The 26271-nt window shown below is 44.0% G+C and overlaps 1 protein-coding gene across 1 annotated transcript in view; it reads left to right on the top strand.

Moving 5' to 3' along the window:
- The first annotated feature begins 8825 nt into the window (after window positions 1-8825).
- Window positions 8826-26271, top strand: part of TF (transferrin) — a 34086-nt gene continuing 16640 nt past the window's right edge. The window contains exons 1-6 of the mRNA XM_048505175.1: window positions 8826-8971; window positions 13710-13861; window positions 15418-15520; window positions 17014-17208; window positions 18489-18621; window positions 23664-23719. Of these exons, the coding sequence (XP_048361132.1) occupies window positions 8935-8971; window positions 13710-13861; window positions 15418-15520; window positions 17014-17208; window positions 18489-18621; window positions 23664-23719 (676 nt within the window). The 5' untranslated portion in view covers window positions 8826-8934. The remainder of the gene's footprint in view (window positions 8972-13709; window positions 13862-15417; window positions 15521-17013; window positions 17209-18488; window positions 18622-23663; window positions 23720-26271) is intronic.

Below are 26271 nucleotides of genomic sequence, written 5' to 3'. Positions count from 1 at the left end.
TCAATGAGAGATTATTTGTTGAACAAAGCAGTTTTATACCATCCCCTCTCCCCTCATTAATAGGAACTTGCACAATGAGGTAAAATAAGCAAATGATATAACATGGTCTTAAAATCTGCAAAGGTTTATCAAATGTAACAGAGCATCCTTTGTCTGCTTATACAAATAATCGGCTCAGCTCTATCAAAGCTGCACTCTTAAGCAGCAGTGGCGTAGGATGTTAAGAGCTCGTGTATCTAATCTGGAGGAACCGGGTTTGATTCCCAGCTTTTCCGCCTGAGCTGTGGAGGCTTATCTGGGGAATTCAGATTAGCCTGTACATTCCCACACGCCAGCTGGGAGACCTTGGGCTAGTCACAGCTTCTCGGAGCTCTCTCAGCCCCACCTACCTCACAGGGTGTTTGTTGTGAGTGGGGAAGGGCAAGGAGATTGTAAGCCCCTTTGAGTCTCCTACAGGAGAGAAAGGGGGGATATAAATCCAAACTCTTCTTCTTCTTCTTAATTCAAGCAAATTAGAACCATGGGGAGAGACTTCAATGAAAACAGTAAAGAAGTACCAACTAGATTTTTTTTTCTTTTGGGTTTTGCCTTTGGTGAAATTTGTACAACACTTACCTTGCCTTTTAATCCCATGTTCTTCTTTAACATACCTTTACCTTCTCTTTAGCACCTGAATAAATGTTTTTATTTGTTTTGCATCATTTTAGCCCAGATGGTGATTTGGGGCTTTCTGCACCCTGGACATATTCTGACACTTTTCAGCAAACAGAAAGTAAGGCAAAGAAAGGCTATTTTTGTGGGGGGTTTTCCTTTGTGCTGGCTGGAGTGAAGGCTCCACATCCATTTCCTGAATTCTTGGGGAGCAATAGGCTGGCAGTAGCTTATAGGGAACCCCTTTTCCTTCCTTGTCCTGGAACCCCAACACTCCTTTTTCCTATCAACCCCTAACTTGTGGGGACAGAGCCAACCTCTTTCCAGATCACCATAGAAAGTATCATTAAGATAACTATAATCACAAATGTTATTTACATGTAGCTGATTTTCTGTGTTGGTTGTGCTTATAACTATCTTCTAAGAAGTTGTGGTTTGGATCCTACCAGCTTTTTTGCTAGGGTTGTCAACCTCCAGGTGGTGGCTGGAGATCTCCTACTATTACAATTGATCTCCAGGCGACAGATATCATTTTACCAGGAGAAAATGGCCACTTTGGAAGATATACTCTATGACATTATACACCATTGAAGTCCCTCCCCTCCCCAAACTCTCTCCTCCACAGGCTCCACTCCCAAAATCTCCAGGTATTTCCCAACCTGGAGCTGGCAATCCTATTTTTTTGTTGATGCAAGATGGAGGAAGATGTCCTTGTGACCCTTGATCCAGAGAAGTATTGAGCAAGGGAGATTGTGCCAGGAGAAATGCTGGTAGGATCAACCCAATCTCTTATCGTTCTTCCTTCTTACACTGTGCTCTGAGACCCTATGATAACTTTCTTAAGTTCTTAAGGTGGCATAATACCAAAGATCCATCAGAATCACATGTGGTTGTCAGGGTTTTCCCCTTCTTTGCTCTGGCTTACAGAGGGGGGAGTGCAGGATGGCTGCAGGCAGAGCCTCTGTGTTGGAAATTAATCCTTAACTTGTTGACTAGCAGAGTGCGGAATAAGAGACAATGAGACAGTTGCTGTGATTATAAAAACTAATTAGCATGCACACAGTTAACCCCATAACATCAGGATTGTGACAGACACTTGCAAATGCCAACACTCTGCCTTCAGACTGTGGCAGGAGGACAGTGTTTTCTCCTGCTCCGTAAGCCCTTTAACAGGGGCTTAATGGGGAAAGGGACAGTTGCCCAGGAAGGGTTGTGCATGATGGACATGATGGAGCACAAGATGGGGGGAGGGAGGAGAACAGCCAAGCAACACAACAAGTCCACATTTGCCTCCCACGATGCTTGCTGCCTCCACAACCTGCATGAAATTATTTTACAAAGTGGATAACAATGCAAATAGCTATTTCTAGTACTATACATTGAATTATAATTTGCTATAGTTATGCATAATGCAGACTTTGACATGAAAACAATCACTAGTCAAATTTAGCTTCTTTAGATTCTCCCAGTTACATGTGAAGTGAGTTCCTGATTGCCTAAACTCACTTTGGTGAAGCATCATAGTTTTGAGCGCTTTGCACTGGCACATTAGCCACTTCATGGTTGCCACTAATGGCTGCTTTTGCCCAGTCGGAGAATGAAATAATTTAATGGGGCCATGGTTAATGGGTCACTAAACTGCCTACCCTGTATAACACATACATCCCCTGTCATCAGATGCATTAGTTGAATGATGAATATCTGACAGCTGATGGCATTGCCAGCTTTTGACGCTTGTGCAATCAACAGCACAAAGAAACACCTTGGTAGTAACTCTCCTCTCAAAAATCTTACATTTATTTTATGTTGTTTCTTTGACAATGGAAGAAGATGATGTTGCCATATGAATAGCAGTGAGGTCAACTGCTGCAAGAAAGCCATGTAACGGAAAACCATTTCCACACATACACAAGACAACAGTGCAGTTGGGAAACTGGACAGCTCACTGAACAATTGGCTCCCTGATTGTGACTGGCATGAAGCACGTGAACCAAACCATTAGGTGTTTAAGCATTAGTAGTTAATTAGATCCTCCCATGCTAAGTAGCATTTCGGGCAACAAGTGCTCTCCAGCATTTCTGGTCTTGGGCGAGTGTTTTAGCCTCTTCCTATGCAATATTCAGTACCTTCAGGTCTTGCTTGAATGTTCTCCACCCGGTGTTTGGAGGTGTCCTCACTGTCATCTGGCACAACCAATTATAATAAAGATGGTTTAAAAAGCTGCTTTTGGACATTGTTGCTGTTTTGTCTCCCAAGTATACTTATTCAACTTATGTGACTATTAATTGCATAAAAATTGCAAGGAAAGGAAGGGGAAATCCTAGCAGCAAATAAGGCCTAGTTTAAAACAGAATGCACCAGAGAAGGGAGTGAGTCTCTCAAGCAAACAGTCTACTTTGTTTGCCTTTCTTGTTTTAAAATTAGGCAACATTCACCTGCAAATACTGACTCAGCAACCACTAGAACTTCTATTTCAGCTCATCATTCCATCAGCGAAAAAACCCAAGCTGTATTTGATTAACTTGATATCTTAAGTCTCTTACAAGGAAAAGATCTGGGCTTGCAAGCTAATTAAAACTATCTTAAATCTGATATCAGAGCTTCTCAGTTTGTCAAAGATCTCACAGAATTACAACTGATTGTTAGACTACAGAGATAGGTTCCCCTGGGAAAAAATAGCAGTTATGGAGGGTGGAATCTATGGCATCACCTCCTCACTGAGTTTCTTCCCCTCTCAAAACACCACCTTCCTTAAGCTCTGTCCCAAAATTTCCAGATATTTCCCAACCCAGCCAGGGTTGCCAACTTCTTATTTGGGAGGGGGGGGGGCAGGTGGGTTGGAGATCTTTCAGCATTAAAATTGATCTTTAGATGACAGAGATCAGTTCCCCTGAAGATCATGGATTTGGAAGATTGAGATTGTAGCCTGCTATCCTGGTGCCAGGAAGTGACATCATCAGCTTGCGCCCAAAGCTCTGGGTTCCAGAGGGTGTTGGGGAGGCCCATGTCCTGATACTATGGTTTCTTTCAATCCAAGTACTAACCAGGGCTGATCCCACTTAGATTCAGACTAGCCTGGGCTATCTAGGTTACAGGAAACTTGCATTTAGAGGTGAAGAAATAGGTTTTGATTTTTTAACTTCTCCCTTTTGACATCAGAGTGTTCCTCTCTCGGGAAAGAAATTACACGTTACTGAAAACCTGATGTTGCCTGAAAAAAGGTAAACTTCCATTTTTTCCACATTTGCAATAAAATGAACTCATAGTATGCACTAACAGTTTGCCTGATTAGTGTAGCCTCAGTGTTGTATTGTAATGAATTAGCAGAGTAAATAATATGGCAGAGATGCGCGTGTGTTGTTTTGTAGAACTTTACTGGATAACAAATGAATTTACACTAACCTCATGCGTTTCTAGTCATGTGACTTCAACCGTCAACTCTTGCTTGACTGAATGAAGCAGGCACTTGTAAAACCCATTAAATCAACCAAGCACAATTTCAGACGGAGATTCTCAAATTTCATCTTGGTATGCAGTTTTGTCAGTATGTCTGATATCATTTTCTTGTGTACAGAGTCTAAGTCTTCTTTTACTGCCATCAACCATTCTATGCGCACCTATTGGCTGGTACCCATGATAATATCCACCACTTCTGTGGTCAATAATGCCCATGCCTTTTTGGGCTTTTGAAATGATTTGCTAATTTTTGAACAGTCTTTAAATCCTGTTAAGCTGTTGCTGAAGACCCTGTCCAAATCTTACATTATTGAGGGCCCAATTAAAACTCAGTATTTTTTTTTAAAAAAAATCTGGCGCAGCTGTTCTGAATATGTGGGGTGAAGGGGAAATGTTGCTGAGTGGTGGGAAGGTCTCATTAGCTTTGTGCATATTTTATATCATTGAGATTTGTCCATCATAACATGAAGCCTACCAAAGAAAACCGGGGTCTTCTTATTTCTTAGCAACACTCTCTGTATTCAGCACAGTGCAGGGAATATTGAGTTTAATTTAATTTGAAAGCTATTCAGAAAACCTTCTATGTAGTGGTTGGCACAAAGAAAAAGATTTAGAAAAGAAACAAAATGATGTAATTGCTATAATTTATCTACCCAAGATTTCAACCCAAAGTCATAATCATATGTAACCTGCTTTTGAAAATTATCTTTTAGATCAATGCATTCAGGAGTTAAAAAATCCCTGTGGTAAAATAGGTCAATAGCCCCGCCTCCACTCTGCTATTTTGTCTAACAGTTAGGCTCTAAATAATAGATTCAGGTAGGATGATTCACTGACCCCTGCCCTACCTTTTCTGCTGCCATCTCTCAGAGTACACTGTTCACTTACGGTTAGTGTAAAGTCCCAGTGAAGTGAAAATTACATGCTGGCTTATCTTTGGTAAATGGGTAATAAGTGTGAGAGATTAACAAGATACTGTTACCCATTTTTTTGGTGTCAAAGTTTTTATTATTATTTTTATTATTAAAACTTAGAAAGCAAAACAGAAGAAGAAACGTAGGAAATACATTTAACAAAATAGCTTCCAAGTTAGCCTGTACTGAATATCAACACACTTAAGAAACTACTACTTTTATAACATTAATTCTGAATTATTACTAAAAAATTCTAAATTATTATCATCTTGTTCTTAATCTTCTATTCTTCAAATCCATAAATCCTCAATTAATTTTATTAATTGGTTTATTAATTAATTAATGTTTATTCAAAAAGTCTATCAAGGGTTTCCAATTATCCAAGAATTTAGATAAGTTCTTTTCTCAATTAAAAAGAATCACTTTAGCTATCTTTGCCAATTTCAACAACTTCAGAAGTCATTCTTCTACTGAAGTTTTCCATTTTGCACATAGAATATTCTTGCTGCTGCTATTATATATCGAAACAAAATATCGTGGGATTATTTTTTTCAAAGTGGCCATGTGTGCCAAAAAAGCGCCTCTGGTTTCATTTGTATATTAGTCTTTAAAATCTTTTGAATTATTTAATGTTTGTGTCCAATTTTTTAAGCTTTATTACACCACAAGTGATAAAAAATTCTTCATGATGATTACATTTCCAACATTAATTCAAACTATTTTTATACATTTTTGCCAATTTCTGGCAACACATACCAACAATACATCATTTTATTAACATCATCCTTAAAACTTAATGTAAATTTAAGTTTCTTTAGCCACATATTCTCCCATTGTTCCATTTGTATATTATGCCCAAAGTTAGTGGCCCATTTTTTCATGCACTCGGTCACTCCTTCTCAACAAGAGTTTATACATTTTAGCAATAACACGATGGTCATTCATACATAGGCCCCTTCCGCACATGCAGAATAATGCACTTTCAATCCACTTTCACAATTGTTTGCAAGTGGATTTTGCTATTCCGCACAGCTGCAAAGTGCATTGAAGGTGGATTGAAAGTGCATTATTCTGCATGTGTGGAAGGGGCCTTTGTTCCACTTCAAATTCACTTAGGCATGTTCTGCACAATCCAAATATCCTGGGATGGGGAGGTGAACTATCCCAGTCTGCGCATGATTTTTGCACCGCTTCTGGTCCTAAATTGGGCCCGCCCTGTGAGATTTCCTTTATTCCAGGGTTTTCAAAAATCGCTAAATTGGCGGTTCTTTTCAAATATCCCATGCTGATCCCGCTGCCATGCAAACACTGGGGGAGAGGGACCGGTTTATTTTTCCCGACTCACTGCCTGTTCTCCCTGCCCCTGCACCCATCTAGGGTCTTGCCACCATCCCCTCCTCCTCCTCTGCCGCCCCCGTTTGCCCCGTTCAGCAAACAGTGAGCTAGGCATTGTCCCACTGGAGGGGCAGGATAGCGCCTTCCTCCTCCACCTCCTCTCCCTCCTGCGCTCAGATGAGTGGCGATGGTGGGGGGGGGCGGGGGGAGCCAAGCAAAAGGAAGAAGCCAATGCGGATGGCCAGGTTGTGGCAGCAGCGAAGGGAGCACCCAGAGGGGAACCCCCCCCCCCGCCCACTTGCATTGTAAATACAAATAAACCTGGGGCTTGGGCAAAATTAACTGGAGTACTTCAACTCGATTCCTTCATGGAAACAGACAGCCATGCAAAGGGAGAAACTGAGATACAAACAACCCAGTATGTATGATCCTGGTTCTATCCCATATTCTAAATTGTTAACTATAAGAATTCCAATATAACCGTTCTCCCTAGACTTCGTCAGCTAGAGGCGTAACAAGGGGGAAAAGCATCCGGTGCACTGGTGCGTCCTCTGCCCCATCCCGCCCCCGTCCTGCCCCGGAATGCCCCCATCCTGCCCTGGAACGCCCCTGCCTCGCCCCAGAAAGCTCCCACCACACCCTCGGAACGCCCTCGCCTCGCCCCCACAGGGGTGCGCGCCCGGTATGTCGCACACCCCCTGGTGCCCTTGGAGCTATGCCTCTGTCATCAGCCCTAGCCAGTATGCTATCAGTGCTACCATCAAAAGAGCAACATCTTTCTTAACCCATTGAAATCAATGGGCCAATCTGCTTTGAATGAAGCTTTAACTCTCTATCATTACTCTAGAATTTCTCAGCTGTCATTCTTGTCATTTTCTAACTCCTTCCTCACAAGATTCTAAGATGTGTGTCCCTAACTGGTTGCTGGGCTGCCGATTTAACCAACCCTGTACTGGTTTTTTTCGAAGCAATAGATTCCTGCATTATAATTTCAAATAACAAAACTTAGCATGTATTTTAATTCAAATAACAAAACTTAGCATGTATTTTAATTCAAATAACAAAACTTAGCATGTATTCTAAACAGATATATTAAAAAGCTAATAAATGTTTTAAAAACCTCTAGAATATAGCCAAAACTATGTGGCAAAGTCACTTCGTCACAGTCACACACTGTATATTCTCTGGTTTTTTTGCACTGTAAGTGATGACTCTTAGTCACCTGTTTGGGTTGATGAGGATCCTTCCCATTTTGACAGAGATTTCACATAACCAAGCCTTCCGTTGTTTCTACAAAGGAATGTCATCCCACAACTGTCTTATTCATGTAGCATGTGATAAACATCTTTTATTTTTACAGTGGTCACCATGTGGAATGCAACTCATCCACATATTTCATGGTTTTTTCTGATCCGCATCCCATCCTTTTTCAATAACTTCCAGAATCATGATCTCCATTGTTTAGTATAATACATCATACTTATCCTAACAGAAAAATAAGTTCCCCTCTTCTATATGCAAGTCCAGTGCAACTAACATTGGTGTTTGATGAAATAGTCAAAAATAATGGTGTTACCCACCGCAACCAAGCACACAAAACATACAAGAGCTGACTAAGGAAAAAGGGAGGAAGTTGGATAGGGTTTCAGGGATGTGTGATAGTTACCAGCAGTGGCATAGCTAGGGGAAATGGAGCCTGGGGAAAAATCTGAGTTTTCTGCCCCTCCACTTGGGCAGTTGCCCCATCCCACCATGACCAAACAAAGTCACCATCTAATTATAGAACATGCCCCAACTCACAAATCTGGGTAAAAGCAAGATACAGGTGATTTTAACAGAGCCTCATGAAGTCATATGATTTTTGCATTGGAATGAAATGAAACCACAACGAAACACACGGATCCTTATGGATCCTTCTGATTTTTGCACTTGGTCACCCCAAAATCACCAGCACATCACAGCTGAAGCCCCTGGCAAATGCTCCTCAGATTCACCGCCTTCTTTCATTGTTACCTGTACACCCTCCTGTTTGCTGAGGCCTTACTGTAATTAGGCTGTAGTGGCAGTAAGGTTTAGGTTGCAGAAATCCATAGCAAACAACATTGAGTTATTTTTAATGGAGTTGTTGCTCTTACAGCCTAAATTCAGAGCCAGCTCTAAAGCATTTTCTGTATGTTGTCTTTACGAGGATGAAGATGAAAAAATAAATTAGGAAACTTTCATGCCTGTTTCACTGCATTTCAGGTAAAAAGGAAGTTAAATGATGGGGAATTTCCCATTTGAGCCTTACAAACACTTTGGGTCTTCCCGCTCATGCCAGCTAGCAGAACTTAGTGAATCTGAAGCCAAAATGAAATTCTTCCTGTAATGGGCTGGCGAGAAGGGAGGGATTGAGCCAGCAGCAGCTATTGGGAAACAAGGAAGGGCAAACACAGTTGGGTCATTGCTTCTGCTAACATTGCAGAATCCATTGTCTATAAAAGGCATCGTTGTTGAGGCAAAAGCTGTCACAGACACTGGGGAGCAGTCTGTGACAGACACCTCAGCAACACCTGTGTGAAAGCCTGAGGAGGAAAAGATGAAACTGGTCTTCCAAGTCACAGTTGGGCTGCTGGGTAAGAAACTTCAGACTTGAACGATTGAAGTGGGAAGTCAAAAGAACTTGCAAGACAGAATTAGAGAGTGAACTTTTCAAATTTGCTTTCAGGGAAAGGCAAATCTGTGAAGCAGTGCTGTGAATACAGCACTCCTTTTTCAAGGACGAAAGGAAAAGACAGAGCCACTGACAGCAAACCTTTAAAATACGCAAACCTACAATTTCTTCTAGAGACTTCAGTTGGTTAAGATGTCATTTTAACTAGCATCACAGCAATTGCTATCTTTATTGGGAGGTTGGCTTGATCCCAGAAGTCTGCTGCCCTTCATGCATGTGCTTATTGGGGCCCACATCAAGAAGCCTGAGTTTAAACAAATGCTGACCTTTAAACCCAGGTCTCTTTCTCCAAACGTACTATATGCTTACTTAACTATATGCTTAAAGTGAATAGTAGGATAGGGGCTCAATGAGTATTTGCTGCAGGTAATTCAAGAAAGGACAATTTTGCCGTCATGCTCTTTAACTAGGAAAAGCTGGTGTGGCACAAGTAAGTTTTCTGCTCATTGTTTGTCAAATTAATGCACATGCAGGGTGAAAAGTATTTGTAGGGAAGAATTGGCAGGGAGAGCTGGGTTGGCTAACCCTTGTTGGATCAGTTAATTTTGCTCTGACAATATACCTGAACAGTTTCTACATCTGGGATCAAAATGGTTTGTGAATAATCCCCTGTAATCCCCGCCCAAACTTCTGCTTTAGCACTATGAGGAAAACATGTTGTTCTCAGATGAACTGTGCTGATCTAGCTCTCGTTCTATTTGAGTGTTAGGATTTGAGTCTTGGAAACATGCTGGAGCCATGAGCCAGCAGCTTCCCTCTGATACAGAAATACCGAGGAATTTCAGATTAACCCCTTATATTTGAACAGCTTGGTTAAGCTTTTGCTTTCCTAAGTAGACTAAGAGCCATTCACATGCTTCTTTCAACCTGGAAAGATTCCGTTTTCAGGTGATGACTTTCAGGCTGAGGTAGGGGGATGCATGCTGTCTTGTGCGGCCAGCACGGACTGGCTTCTGATACTTGATCACAAAGTCATCCCCACCAGTAGACTTTGGGTTGCATCAAAAGCAGTGGACACGGACCTATCAATTCTCAAGTCCCACTAAAATGAGCTGGATTGGTGCAAGATCGCAGGGCTTTTGTTCAGTTTTATTTCATTGGTGAGCATTTGTGTGCGTGGGAAAGCCATCTGGATTTTCTGTTCCGAGCTCCAAAGCAGTGGTGTAGTGGTTAAGAGCAGGTGCAGTGTAATCTGAAGAACTGGGTTTGATTCCCTGCTCTGCCACTTGAGCTGTGGAGGCTTATCTGGGGAACTAGATTAGCTTGTGCACGCCAACACACACCAGCTTGGTGCCCTTGGGCTAGTCACAGCTCTTTGGAGCTCTCTCAGCTCCGCCCACCTCACAGGGTGTTTGTGGGGGGGGGGGAAGGGAAAGGAGAAAGCACCGAATTTTAGTAGACAAAGTCTGAAGTCAAATGATGCAGCAGCCTTGCAGAAGCTCAGCAGGTAAAGGTCTGGTCAATGTCTACATGGCCTGAAGATCCTACGACATCACCTTGAATTTCATGGGGAAAGGATGGGATGGAAACAGAATGAACTACCCAAAGAGACAAGATAACTGTAATTTAAAAATACATATCTGGTTATGTAGCTATGCTATGTAGACATAGAGTGATGGCTCAAACTTTGGAATCTTATCTTAACAGCAGTGATTTTTGTGGCCAGAGAGTGCGTTCGTGTTCCATCTAGTTTTGCCATAAATCTTAGTCAAAACAATGCAAAGTAATCTAGCTGTGTAAGAATCTGAGGAACTGAAACTTGAATTCCCAGCAATTTTTCCTAGCAGAAGCAGATATTAGTAGATAACGCAGTTATCTCTCCAACTTACAATCTGTTAAGGGCCTTTAAAGGTGGCCAGTTTTTAGCACGACATTCATGCAGTTATTTCATTGCTACACCGTTCTATCAGTTGTCTACTTTGGGATAATGCAGTCTCCTCTGCAAAAGAATATTCATGGCTGTGATACTGGGGGAAATTTGATTGTCTAAACACCATGGCTGCTTAGTGACAATTCCCTGTGATGTGATTTGTGGCAGCAGCATAACTTTCCCCCTTTGCATCATTTTCTTGATGTACATCACCCTCTGCCCATGGGGAAAAACATACAGTCGCCCTTTACTTTAAACTTAGCTTTATGGGGGGATAGAACAATGGGAGAAAAAGGAGGTGGAAGCATGAAAATGGCAACGGTAGGGATGACATCGGTGGCTCTAACAGCAGCAGCGAGACGAGGCGATGGTGGCAGCAGTGGGATGAGGCGGCGCATGACTTCGGTGACTCGGTGGCCTGTGCTTTTCCTGGTGGCGACTCTCAGTCTATTCCAAGTGTCAGCTATGGAAATCTACACACCACCGGAGCTCTCTGTGGAGAATGGGACAGAGGCAAAACTGGAGTGCACATTCACATCAACAGAAGTGATCAGCAGTGCAGCTTCTGTTGCCTGGAGCTTTCAAGCAGAGGGAGCACCTTCTCCTCTATCGTTCTTTTATTATTCCAATGGAAGGGCATATCCTGGGAAATATATAGGACAGAATCAGCTGGTCTGGAGATCTTAACAAGAAAGATGCATCTATCAGTATAGCAAATGCGCGGTTTCAGGACAGTGGCATTTATATCTGTGATGTGAAGAACTCTCCAGATATAGTTGTCACTCCAGGAGAAATCAGACTCAGAGTTGTGGAGGAAGATGTTAGTTTCTCTGTATTTGAAATGTTTAGTCTATTAAAATTTTTCCTAAGTGTGTGCTTTGGATAGTTTCTGCTGCATTTTGTTAACTGTAATTTCAGAATTTTTTTTGTCAGAAAGCAAATGAAATAAAACCTTTGTGTTAACGAAATTTTTAAAACTAGTGAGCTAGTCCAAGGCTGCTGGAACGGAATTCTATAGTTGTGGAGTGGTCACTGAAAGGCCTACTTTGTAGATATTTACAGACTGAATTGACGTAATGCCATCTTGATCCTTGAAGAGATCATCCATAGGCCCTAATATAAATGTATCACTTCATATCAACATCCTGAACAACTGTTCTTTTTCATCTTGAGTGGTAAGCTTTGCAAAAATATTGCAGACTAATGCACTCACGGGTGAATAATGATAGTGCACTGACCATGTCATTAGCTTGCTGTGGGTGAGATGTTAATTATGTAAGGCAAAAGTATAGTTTATATGGTATTGAAATTATAACATACGCAGGAGTATTTATGATCTGCACTTCAAGATGTGTGTTTCCTTTACTATAAAATAAAAAATCTTCTGCCTTCTAAAAAAATAAAAATAAATAAACTTTGCTTTATAAAACCATAACAAAAGAACTTTTTAATAATAGTGCAGGCCAGATCTGTTTAGTTTGTGTTTTAATGAACTGGGCTTTTTTTATTATTTTATATATCCCTGTTTTAGCATTCTTATTGATGTTCTGATCATTTGCCATTTTGGGGACCCTGAGCTGGATGGAAAGGTAGCATAATATGGGTTAAATAAACAAGTACAAATTTTGACAGAGTTTGGGGTTAACTTCATGTGGTTTTTTATCTCAGTCCAAATATTCATATATGGCAGGTTCCAAAAATCACTTAACTCCAGTGAACCAGTAAGGATGAACTGTGCTAACTGCAACATGCTACTTTTTGTTCAGCTAACACAGGGGTAGGGAACCTTTAACACTCAAAGAGCCATTTGGACCCGTTTTCCATGGGAAAAGAAAACACTTGGAACCGCAAATAATTTTTGACATTTAAAATAAAGATAACACTATATATATAGGGTTTTTTTTAACCTTTTACTCCGCTCATTCTGAGAAGCGCATGGATGCGCCTGCCCTGCTGCCTGCAGGGCGGGCAAGGATGAGGTGACCAGATGGTCACCTTTCCGGCCCGGGACGGGGAAGCGGCCGTGCGCACGTGCGCGCGCGCAGCCGCAGAAGCACACGGGCTTCTGCGGCTTGCCGTTTGCCGCCCTGTGACAGGGCAGCAAACGGCAAGCCTCAGAAGCCCGTGCGCGTGGCTGCAGGAGCAAAAGGCCGCAGGAGCAAAAGGCAGCCTTTTGCGCAGCGCTCCCCAGTCAGAAACAGGGAAGCGCCCCAGAAGACACTGCGGCAGCCGCAGTGCCTTCTGGGGCGCTTCCCTGTTTCCTCACTGGGGAGCGCCGCCGCAAAAGGCAGTGTGCTGCTGCGGGCCATTGTCCGTAATCGGGACAATGGCATAAGCCCAGCGGGACACTCTACGCAAAAGCGTGAGTGTCCCGCGAAAATCGGGACGGATGGTCACCCTAGGCAAGGATGAAGCCGGCGACTCGGCCTCGCCGGCCGCCAGGAAAGCGCCCGCCCCGCTCCAACGGGGCGGGCGAGAGGGGAAGCCCGCAGCGCGGCCCAGCCGACCGTAGGCAGTTGGTGCGCCCGCCCTGCTGCCTGCAGGACGGGCAAGGATGGGGCCGGCAGCTCGGCTCGTGGAGCCACAGTGTAAGGGCAGAAGAGCCGCATGCGGCTCTCGAGCCACAGGTTCCCTACCCCTGAGCTAACAGCACAAAATGGATGACCAGGTCTTTCAGTCTTGTTGGGCAATGGCATGGGGGTAGGTGATGTGCTCATTGTTTAAGGTCTATGGTATAACTTCTTTAATCCTGCCTTCATTTTCTCCACAGCCTTGTGTCTCTCAAGCTGCACAGTAAGATGGTGCACAATATCTGATCCTGAGCAGACAAAATGTATGGAACTGCAAACATGCTTGGCAGGAACCCCCCCAGTGAGCTGTGTCAGGAAGGGGAGTTACCGTGATTGCATAGAAGCCATTGCAGTAAGTGACAGAGGAACCTGAATGGTGGGGAACTTTCCTGAATTCAATGTGTGGGACTAGTTAAGCTTTCACTGGTGCCTTGGTCTAGCACTGATTTTGAAAAGACCAATGCCTGGGTGGTGCCAGGGGGTAGAGCCAACATTGACCACATGATGAAATTCTGTCAAAGACAGAGCTTGGAAGAATTTGACTGGTCATGGTGAAGCCAGAGCCAATCTGGGCAGAATCTGTTGGGGGACAGATTTCTAATGGCTGGAGGTCAGTTGTAATAGCGGGAGATATCCTGGTCTCACTTGGAGGTTGGTAACCCTCAGTCTAGGAGCACTGTGCTTTCCAGGGCACATGAGACCCTGATTTAAACTTGACACGTGGCATGCTGGGAAATAGTGCTTAATCCTCCCCTGCCCACACACACTGTTTTCTGAAACTGAATCAGCCCTGAGGAAATGCAACTGCTAAATCAGTCCATTAGGTCACAGGAAAATTAATTAGGCAAATATAATTTATGCATTCATTGCCCTATTAGTTTTGTTATTTTCATTTTTACATAATAGTCATGTTCATATTTAAATCAGCACATAACAAATGTGGCTTTTCATAGGGGCTATTTCCACATGGACTTTTTGCCCTGTGGGGACTTCTTTACTGCAGTACTGATTCTGGAAGCATGCACACAATGTCATCCTATATTTAACCTAGCTTTTCTACAATCTTTCCCAAACCTGCCTTGATGCTATCTTTCTAAAAAGACTGTAGTAAAAGCACCTTTGGTCACCATATGGATGAGAAGATGTGCACTATTGCAGATCCGCCACACTGGCAACATTTCCTTTACCTCAATTTCTGTGGCTACCATTTCAACCCCCTTGGAGGCTTTTCTAGTCTCTTTTAACTAATTATAATAACCTACATTGATATGGCATTATAACAACCCACCGCAACAAGATTCAGGTTCCCAGCTCTCATTTTGATAAAAAAAGTAATTCTCTGGTTGCTTACTTATAAGGGAAAAGGTACGTACTGCATATTGCCTTTATAGCTCTGCAGTGAAAAGGGTTAGACTTTTTATATGAATGGGTAACTGGTACATTGTTGCAACAGATTATTATAGCCTTAGAATACTATGGTGATTGAGCTATTTCTGATTTTTTAAAAGTCTGGACTGGTGGTGGTGGTAGTAGTAGGGAATAGTGGTCATAGAAGGCTGAGTCAAGGAATGTGCAGGGGAACTTTTGTATTGGCGCAATGCTGCTGCTTGAAATGCCTCAGCATTCCCAGCAGCCATGGGAGCTATGCAGATCAATGACCAAGTGTGGAAATAACCTTAATGTTTCATTAGTTTGGAATGAACACACACCCCAATATATTACTCCATATATTACAATGTTGCTGCTCCACCCTGACAATGCTAAGAAGTGTTTTTGCATTGATTACTGGTTCCAGTAGAGGCTGGGATAGTGGAGGGAGCTGTTTTTCCCAGCAATTCTTCAGGTTGCTCCCATGGCTGAAAAGCGGGGAAGGGATTCCTATATGCTCAGCTTATTACTCTTTTTCAGAACTCTGAAGCAGATGCTATCACCCTCGATGGTGGCCTTGTTTATGAAGCAGGCTTGGCCCCATACAATTTGAAGCCTGTTGCAGCGGAGGTATATGGAAAAGGTAAATCTGAAGAGGGGCCTTTCTGAGAATTGTCTTGTTCAGAATTGCATCCTATTAGCTGTTCTGTTACCCAGTTGTGATAACTGATACCTTTTTACCTGGATTTTGAATTTAGGATCTTGTTAAGTCCTACACATTTAGGATCTTGTTAAGTCCTACACATTCAGTAAGGTGGGATCTGAGTCTGAATCAAGGACTTAAGAGATTCAATAAGGGCTGACTCTGTCATAAGGTCAATTGTAGCAGCTTCTTCAAGTGGCAGATTTGGGGGCAGGGCAGCTGTAAGGTTGCCAGCTCTTGTTTGGGAAATTTCTGGGGATTTGAGGGCCAAGTCCAGTGTGGGCAGGGTTTGGGGAAGGGGCCTCAGCAAGGTATAATGCCAGAGTCTATCTTCCAGAGCAGCCATTTTCTCCAGGGGAACTGAGATCTGCAGGGTGGAGATTCTAGAGGTCTCCAGTTCCCAGCTGGAGAATGGCAATCTTGCACAGTTGCTGCTTCTCTCCCCATCCCAGTTCCAGAGCAAATAAACTTTCTTGCATCCTCTCCTGAGCCCCCTTTTAAAAGAGTGCAGCAATCCATACATTTTTGCAGTTAAGTCACAGCTGAATTACGGCAACCCCACGGGATTTTCTAGGCAAGAGATGTTAATAGATGGTTTGCCATTGCCTGCTTCCGCATCACACCCTAGGTATTCCTTGGAGGTCTCATCCAAATACTTGCCACAGTTGAGGATAAGTCTCTATGGCAGGGTGGAGATTTGAACCTGGGTTTCTCTGATCCTACTCCAACAATTTAAGCACTACGCTGGCTCTAACATACCCTACAGGGTTTTCTAAACCCTCACCATATTCTTTCCTTTTACAAGAGTTCAGTCACCATTTTGTTTGCCTATTGGACATGTCTAACTTGCTGTGCTGATTTTAAAGAGTGTTGGAGGGGAAAGAGGGTAAGAAAGATTAGCCGCTCTGGTTCCAAGACAATGCCAGAGGGCAGCGACAGAGGCATTCTGCAGCAAGCCGTATTTGCATTGGGTACAAATGGATAGAAATTACTTTAATTAAAATGCTGCAGCAATCCATACATGTTTGCAGTTAAGTCACAGCTGAATTACGGCAACCCCACGAGATTTTCTAGAAAACACTGAAAAGCAGCTAAAATGCTATTTTGCATTAGGAGCAATGAAAGCAGGCCTGTGGTTGGAGGAGCATATGAGAGCAATGCCCCCTTGGGAATATGTCCCTTACAGAATTCCCAGCCTTCTTTGGGGAGTTATAAGGGAAAATGAGCAAGAAGTTCCTGTCCAGGTTTCCTGGGACACAGCAGAGGTGGGGAAACTGCAAAAATGCTTGAGCTTAATCGATTATCCTATCACTGACCAAATTCAAATCTATAATCTGATATAAGTGTGGCCATTCAAAGTGGGCCTTAGCCACAGGGAGCAACAGGACAGCTCTCTGCTGCCACAGCTTTCTAAATTTCTCTCTCTTCTTCAGAATGTGCTACCAGTTACTATGCTGTGGCTGTTGTGAAGAAAGGAACAGACATTTCCTCCCTTTGTGGGCTCCAAGGGAAAAAATCTTGCCACACTGGCTTTGGCAGATCGGCCGGATGGGTCATACCAATAGGAAGATTGCTGGAAAAAAACTGTATACAATGGCAAGGAGCAGAACAAGAGCCTTTACCAAAAGGTAAGAAGTGTAATACATATAGCAGTAGATTGTGCAAGAGGTGTCACATTCATAAGGCTTTCCCCAACATTCTGGAGAGTCAGCAGGTTCATCTGCAGTAACAAAAAAGACGAAATGTGCTACCATACCCTGAAGACAGCTGGGTTATTTGCGTAATATGTGAGGTGGAAGTCCAAAAGTGGAATGAGAAAATGATGAGTACAGATGGGATGGTGCACTCCTTTTAGTGGAGGACACATGACAGGCATTCTCCTGAATGGAAACATTGCCACCTGGAAGGGTGTAACATAGCAACTAAGAGAATGAGATGTGTTTTGGCAGGTGTCTGATTTCAATCTGGCCTCTCCAATCAGCATCCTTTCTCTGCCTCAGGTCCCCATTTGCAACACACAGCTAATAATACCGGCAAACTTTAATGAAGCAACAGCTTTGCTCATCTCATCAGGAAAGCATTCTAAGGATGCCACCCTGCAAGTGTGTGGCAGGTACCTTTTCAGTGGTGATCTGACCTTGTGGAATGGCTTGCTTAAAGAAGTCAAGAAGACTTCCACTCTTCTGCCATTCTGCAGAATATGCAGACCTGTAATGTTAAAGAAGACATTTTAAAAAGATTAGAACTGTAGTAGGATGAAAAGCCCAGGAGGGCACCCTTACAATGGAACAATCCACTACAATGATTATTGTAGGTATCACTTGCTTTTACTAGATTGTCTTCAAGGTGATCCACTTTCTGTATTATTTATAGTATACCTGGTTTAGATAGTTTGTTCACATTATTCCCTAGTTCACTGGTTGTTTTATGCTGCTTGATTGCACAGTTTATATTCTTTAATCTATCCTGAGTCTCAATGAGAAAGGTAGATTATAAATAAAGGACTGTTGTGAAGACTGCAACAAAACAACCACTTTGAACACTGAAAGCATTACACAAAAACTCAATATTATTGTTACACATTGTTCAAATAAGGATTAAGCCAAATGCTGCAAAGCATGATCTCAGAAGTGCATTTGGATTACTTTGCAAATTCACGGAGGCTACAACTTGCATACCGCTGCCTCCAATGAAACTGCATATGATCTGATACTTGTACCCAAACATTTTCTGTGACCTATAGGATCCTCGGAGTGACTCTTTTCTTTACCGCTTCTGCTTCTTACTGAAGTGGCAACAATAAAAATGGGAGACTTGAGTGACTGAGCTATTCCTAATAACTAATATGAGAGTCCAGTTTAACAAGGGATTCTGTACAGTGACTCACCTATATGTGTTTCCTTTGCAGCGGTAGCCAGGTTTTTCTCAGCCTCCTGTGTCCCTGAGGCTCCCAAAAGTGAGCCAAATCTGTGCCGTTTGTGTCACGATCCTGTACAGTGCTCTTCCTCTGATCCCTATGCAGGCTATGCTGGAGCTTTAAAGTGAGTAGCATGTGCTTTTGTATTTTATTTTTTTTTAAATAAAGCTTTAATAATTTAATAAGTTAATTATTTATAAGAAGTGATGTAAAGATGCCTTTGAAATTAGCACTAATGCTAAGCAGTGGCGTAGTGGTTAAGAGCAGGTGCATTCTAATTTGGAGGAACCGGGTTTGATTCCCCGCTCTGCCACCTGAGCTGTGAAGGCTTATCTGGGGGATTCAGATTAGCCTGTACACTCCCACACATGCCAGCTGGGTGACCTTGGCCTAGTCACAGCTCTCTCAGCCCCACTCATCTCGCAGGGTGTTTGTTATGAGGAGGGAAGGGAAAGGAGTTTGTAAGCCCCTTTGAGTCTCCTATGGGAGAGAAAGGGGGGATATAAATCCAACTCTTCTTCTTCTCTTCTTAATGCTATGGCAAGGTTTCTGTGCTCTTAAATCCCAACCTGCTTATTCCCATTACTGACATTAAAAGAATGCTGGGCTTTCTGTGGTGTGGCAAGTGTAGCATCATAGGCTTTCCCCACAGTCAGTCAGAGCATGCTGCAGCCACTATTCACCTTCAGAACATGACTTTTTTGCCTCTTTTTGAAAAGTCTGGCCAGATGTACATTAGAGTTGGAGAACATTCTCCTGAGAGAAAACAAAATGTCTTCAACATGTCAAGCCACTTCAGTGGAGCCGCATAACCTTATAGAACAATCCCAATCAGTTACCTCTTTCTAAACCCGTTGACTTCAGTGGGTTTTAAAAGACATAATGCTATTTGAGATGGTATTGTCAAAGACTTTCACCGCTGAAATCAGCTGGCTGCTGCGGATTTTCTGGGCTGTGTAATGATGGCTCTTAATGTTTCTCTGAAGATGCCAGCCATAGATTCAGGCAAAATGTTAGGAGCAAAAGTTACCAGACAACGGCGACACAGCCCGGAAAACCACAAAACCCTGCTTGAGATTTTAATGTATGTAACAGACTTCTATCCCCCATTTCTCCACAAACGAAATCTCTATTAGCCTACAAAGGTTAGCAGCTCACTACAATTTTTTTAAAAGATATGTGTCCGGGGATGGGACTGCCTTCCAGTATCCAGCAGCCCACCTCACACCTCTCAGTTGCATGGATGTCCACTCATGGACAGCAGGACACCTGGCAATCTTGCCTCTTGGCTTACCAGTGAGTGAACCAAACCACCTCGAGGAAGCCAGGAGAAGCTGCAGGGAGCTGGCAAGAAGGCCTGGGCAGCAGTTCCCCAGAGCGGGGCAGTGCCGGCACAGCTGACGCCAAGATGCAAGTAGGAGGCCCCAGACTTTCCTCAGAGTAGGGCAGGGCCTCACAGCCCAGATTGAGCTGCAATCAATGGGGAGGACCAAGAACACTGGGGGGCCAATCACAAACTGGCAGGGCTTGATAGACAGCCTGCTGGCCATTAACAGCCTGAGCAAGGGGGGATCCAGAGGAGGGAGGAACCTTTTGAGAGGGATAAAAGGAGGGCAAAGGGAGGCGCGCAGGGAGGTTGGTAAGAGAGACATGGAGAGAGCAAAAGGATGCTGTAACTGTTGGAAGCAAAAATAAAGGCCTTCCAAGCAAAGACTCTTGTGGTCTTTGCCTTCTGTTGTTGTGCTGATGGATCATGAGGATCTGAGCCTACCCTGCAAGGATGGTGGATGGGGCAGTGCTCAAAAATAGTAAATCGCTCAAATAAACCATAATATATTTTAAAGGATTTTTTTAAAAAATGTAAAAATATCCAACAGGAATGAAAACTCCCTCAATAGATTCCAATGACCCTTAAAAACCTGTCCGAGCAGTTTGGTTTTGCAACTTGCTCTCAAAGACAGGAATGTTGATGCCTTCCTAATTAACTTCAGCAGGCAGCTCCAAAATTTAAGGACAGCTGTAGGAATTAGCTGAGAATTGTCAGAGGCAGATCTAACAAGTCTACAGGCAGGAAAAGCTAAAAGCCCTTGTTGGGAAGAATGCACAGGTTCACGAGAGGCCTGGGTTGCAAAGAGCCTTAAAGGTAGGAACCAGCATCTTGATTTGGGCCTAGAAACAAATATGCAACCAATGGAAGGTTTTCAGAATAGACACAGCATGCACAAAGTGGCTTACTCTCTTTAATGAATGAGCTACATTTTGAACCAATGGTAGCTTCCAGGTTATTTTCAGTGGTAACCGCATAAAGATCACGTTACAATAGTCTAATCTTAAAACTACCAAGAGTTCAGCCGACTCTGTCAAACAAAGTCTTACCCCATCCAAAATAGACAGCATAGTTCCCACGAACATATCAGCCTAGCCAGCAAGCATCACTTCCATCTTGTCTGGATTCAGCTTGTTATCCCTCAGCCAATTGGCCAAGCCTTCCAGGCAGTAGCCTAAGACAGAGGTCACAACTTTGAAAGGCTTATTGAAAGAGCTGTATCATCAGTATATTGATGTCATCAGTATATTGATGACCGTACACTCCAGAGTTTAAATGATTTCAATCAAAGGACTGGCATAACTGTTTGATGGTACAAGCAGGATAAATCCCAAGCAACAGATTTGCAATCTGTCTGGTGTCCAATATTTCTTTACCAAATATCAAGCCAACAGAAGAGAATTTTGAGTAGCTATATTTGCAAAGAAAGTGGAGCTGTCCCCACATGGGCAGAGTCTGCCAAAACATTATATCCACAGCATGTTTATTCCCTTCTCCTGAATTTGCCACACCCTCTCTGTTCCCCCATTGGCTAAGGGTACTTAGAGTCACAAGTTTCTGGTCCTCCTATTTACGTGTTCCTCTTTAATATGTGGCCCCTCCCATATTCTTCCTATATGCTCATTGTAATACAGTTTGTCATCAGAGCAGAAGGAGAAGTTAATATCAGTGAAGTAATTATAGATTTTTTAATGGGGTGGGTTCGGGGGGGTGATGCCACGCCTCCTCAAGCCCCACCCCATTCTCAATACTTATAAAAGCAGCTCTCCAAGGCCAGGGACGGCAGACTCCCCTGCCTCGCCTGCCTCCCACCCCACTGGCTGGATTCCCAGCTGGCAGTCCCTTCTGCCCTCCCCTCTGGGCAGAGGTGTAGCTAGGGAAAATGGAGCCGGGTGCAAAATCTGAGTTTTGTGCCCCCCCCCCATGGGCGGCCACTGTGATGCTGGAATCCACCCCCAAACAGCATCACTTTCAATGGTGTTTAAACTAGGGAGCTCAGATTTTCCTTTTAAATCCACCTTAAAGGGGGAATCTGGGGTCCACAGTTAAAACAAAATGTAAAGTGATGCTGTTTTGGGGTGGATTCTCCCCCACCCTGAAACAGCATCACTTTTCAATGTTTAAACTGGGGACCTCACATTCTCCCTTTAAATCCATGCTGAAGGGGGTGGATTTAAAAGGAAAATCTGGGGAAATTGGGGGGTGCCTGCTGTCAGGGGTGCAATTGTTAAGCTAGCAGCACCAAACTTTCAGGGTATCTTTAGGAGACTCTCCCGATGATACCACCCAGGTTTGGTGAAGTTTGGTTCAGGAGGATCCAAAGTTATGGACCCTCAAAGGTGTAGCCCCCATCTTAGCTCCCATTGGAAACAATGGGTGATGGGGCACCCCTTTTGTGAGTCCATAATTTTGGACCCCCTGAACCAAACCTCACCAAACCTGGATGATACCATCAGGAGAGTCTCCCAATAAATCCCTGAAATGTTGGTGCTGCTAGCCTAAAAACTGCATCCCCTGCAGGCCAAAAACTGAAAAAAACACTAAAAAATACAAAAAACCCACAAACGGGGGGCAGAGCTTCGGACATGTAATGGGGGGGGGGGGGTTGAACCCGGGAACCTCCTCTTACCTACATCCTTGGTTAATATGCATTAGTCTATTAAGCATGTTCAATATGTTCAATCTGATACAAGACTCGCCTTTTACCCTAGTCATCCAGCGGTCTTATCCTGCCCTAAGAATCCTCCCTTATGACTCATCTCCTCATTCCTAGTAGAAAACTCATTTCTCGTTTATCACATCTGCAATGACAATCTTCTAATCTTGGCCCAGTAGAAAAGATCTTTATCAACTAAATGCCATTCCAGTCTCTGCTGTTTTCCACACATTGTAGCAGTACGAGCTGGACATCTGTACTAAAGGCAGTGAACAGACCTAGTAAAGTCAACAGGGAAGCATCTTTTTAATCCATTTCTAAATGAAGATTGTCTACAAGAGCAACTGAAGCTGTCTCCATGCCATAGCCAGAACTAAAGCCATATTGAAAAGAGTTGAAGGCAAATGTATCATCCAGGAAATCCTTGAATTGCTTTGTCACAAGTCACTTTTCCCAGAAAGGGAGATTAGAAACCAGTCTATAGTTGGTCAACAGCATAATGCAGGCATGGGTAATGACTTTGCTGGCCACAAGCAACACTCAGTAAATACTCATTTATACCCCTTCCTGACCAGTGGACAGGTGTGAGAGTGTGCAAAACAAACACACATTTGTTGCTCAAGGGTGGAGGAGTGAGTGTAAGGCCTTTGATTTTTCAGGTGAGATTATGCTACTACTTCAGGTAGTACTTTAAGATTTCAGTTTTTAAAATATTTTTAAAAAACATTCTTTTCTAAAAGGGGGCAAAATACTTCACTGCAATTGAGTGGCAAAAAACTACTTAGTCAATTACACAAGGTAGTGCAAAGTTCTGCGACAAGATTATTTTTCATGTTAGTATTAGTTTGGATCTGAAATGCAGAAACATCTTGCTGCTTTCCCTTTAAGTAGGTCACTAACACCCTCCCCCCATATGAATGTGCTTGTCTCCCTTATTCCTCAACATCTCCACATCCCAACTTCTAATTTGCCAGCCCTTGATCCTTTGTGAGTTCATCCTTGTACATGCAATAGAATTTTCAAGGCCTGTCAGCAGAGTTAAGTCCATATCACTTCTTTGATCCATACAGTATTGGTGCCATGCAATGTTAAACAGCAACAGTAGACAGTATGCATTGCATGGTTGGTACAGATTTGAAAAACATTATTGCTGTAATATTTCTTTCTCCTTCCCTTGTTACAGATGTCTGAAAGATGGAGCTGGAGACGGGTGCTTTGTGAAAGATGCAACTGTACAAAGTAAGAATTTAAGATATGTCAAGCTTAGCAGATGGAAGACCCTAGGTCTGGGTCAATATGTAGTCTCAAAAACATGAGAAAAACCAGCTTACAGTGTGCTTTGTGTTTTTGCACAAATGATCTTGGTGCATGATAACCATAACTGGAAGGCAACAACTCAAGAACATAGCAGCCATGTCTAGGGGGGCATCAAGTCAGGTCTGCATTTAATGTCGGAAGAACAAACTAGTTACATTGGATTATAACATCAGTGAAATTGAACGGGCTTACATCTAAGTATTACTTCAATCCTCAGAAGTGTTACTTCATTTTAAGCCCATTGATTTAGTGGAATCTGTGGTTGCCAAGGAACTGCCACTGAGCGAATCTGTTGTTTAAAGCTCTAATTATAATTTTTTGGACTATGTTGGCTGGATGGAAGTTTTCCTGCAGGCCCACCTTCTTCTGGCCTCCTCCTAGCGCTTCTCCTGGTGTGTCTCCCACCTCCCCACCAGCTCTCTGTGAGGTTGCTTTGACTGGGGCTGCTCTGCAGGTCATTGTTGGGTCCGCCATTGCTGTGCTGGCACCCGGTCACAGGAAGACAGGTGGGGAGGGGATGAAATGTTGCCCACCGCTTTGTGAGTCCTACACACCCACTGACTGGGGGTTTGTTGTCACACATTCCATCCCTTAGACGATTATGTACAGAGGCGTATTTGCCTAGGGTGACACATGTCCCCGGGCGCATCCATTGCGGTTACATGGGGGGGTCCCAAAACATCTCCCCCCACAGACTGATTCAGCAAGCCCCAGAAAGCCCAGCACTGAGGCAACCGACTGCTGCCAATGCCTGTTGTAGCCCCGCCCACTCTGGACGGTGGCCTGGAGTGTCCAGGGGTAGGGGAGAAATCCCACTGTGCTTCCAGGAGCAGGACTGGGGAGCTCTGCCTCCCCTCCCTCAGACCCAACATGCCTTATTCTCCCTTAAGTTAAGTCACGTGCCATTACTCACAAGCCTTCTCCCGGGCAACAGCCGGAGAGGAGCCGGGCAGAACACCTGGGCAGAAGCAACAGTGGCAAGCCAGCAACGCAAGTCCCAGTAAATTATAGTAGTCTCGCCCTCTCCCCCGCCCCCCTTTCTTCCAGAAACCACTAAAAGCAAACCAGGAAATCAGTCAATCCAGAAAGATTTGTAACTCCCCCACCTCCCTCGTCGCTTGCTCGCAGGGTGTCTGCAAAGACTGAAGTTCGACTTACACTGCCCCCTTTATAATGGGCTGCCCAGGTGCGCAGGGAGGGAGCAGCGTGTGTTTGCCTGCACACCTTTGCAGTCTTCCCTTCTCAAGATAGGCAATATGCTTTTTGGGGAGAAGGACTCTCTTGTTCCAACTTCTTATGGGGGTGATTTGTGAGAGATTTACATACTTAAAAGTTAATTCCCACTTGCACTGGCTTGGAGCTGTTTCTCAGGCTAACAACCTACCTCACAGGGTTGGTGTGAGGACAAAATTAGGAAAGAGAGTTGATGGGGAGAAAGTCATGTATGTTTTGCTGAGGGTGGGAGGTGTTTTGTGAGCTGGTGCAAAAAATCATTGTTTGGGTGGGGGAGGGTGGCCGCCCATACTCAGGTTTTGTCCCAGGGCTCCAGTTTTCCTAGATATGCCTCCGATTATGTATAAGAACAAGTGGGGACCGACCGGCAAGAAACTTGTGGGAAGAGGACACTACTACCGACTTTGTTTGCTCCCCTCTACCCCTCCTTCTCTGCCTCTCACTTTCTCCATCCTGCGTCTCCTCCCCTCCTCTTACTCTGCTCCCTCTTTCTTCTTCCCTATAGAAGCACTCTCTTTCTTTCATTCTACCCCAACTCTCTCTCTCTCTTCCTGCCACTCTAACTGAGCTCTCTCTTTCTGCCCTGCTACCCAATGCTCTCTTTCTGCCTCACTACCCCAACTTTTTCTCCCCCCCTCCCCCAGCCCTTTAGCCCTTTCTCTTTCTGCCACCCTACCCCAGCTCTATTTATCTTTATCTACCACTTTTCTCCAGTTCTCTCTTTCTGTCTGCTGCTACCCAGCTGTCTTTCCACCCAACTGTCCCAACTCTCTCTGTCCCTCTCTTTCTACCTCCCCACCCCAGCTTCTTCTCTGTCTGTCTCCTTCTACCCCCAAACACTCTCTTTCTGCCCCTATCTCAACTCACTTTCTCTCCCACTTCCCAGTGGCCTGACTGCTCCACACAAATGTGCTGAGGCTTTTCCCCAGTAACCCCACTTTGCTGGCTCGCTCAAAGATGCTCTGGTTAGGAACAGTGAGGTTTCCCTTCCCCCACATAGTCTCACTTTCACCAGCTCACTCGGAGCTGCTCTGGGTGGGTATGGCGAGGGTCCCCCCACTCCCAACCACTCACTGTAGAGCCCTGCTGCACAAGCCGCAGTGTTTGGGAGTTCTCACCATCTGCTCTTGCTGGGCCCAGTGGCTCTTAGCATCTGCTGCTGGGCCCAGAGCAGCTCCTGGCATCAGCCTCCGCTGCCAGGCCCAGAGTGGCTCTGTGTGGCAGTTGCCACCACTTCAAAA

The sequence above is a fragment of the Sphaerodactylus townsendi genome, linkage group LG08 (assembly GCF_021028975.2).
Source record: "Sphaerodactylus townsendi isolate TG3544 linkage group LG08, MPM_Stown_v2.3, whole genome shotgun sequence".
NCBI classification, from domain to species: domain Eukaryota; kingdom Metazoa; phylum Chordata; class Lepidosauria; order Squamata; family Sphaerodactylidae; genus Sphaerodactylus; species Sphaerodactylus townsendi.
This window is presented reverse-complemented; position numbering and strand designations above follow the sequence as displayed.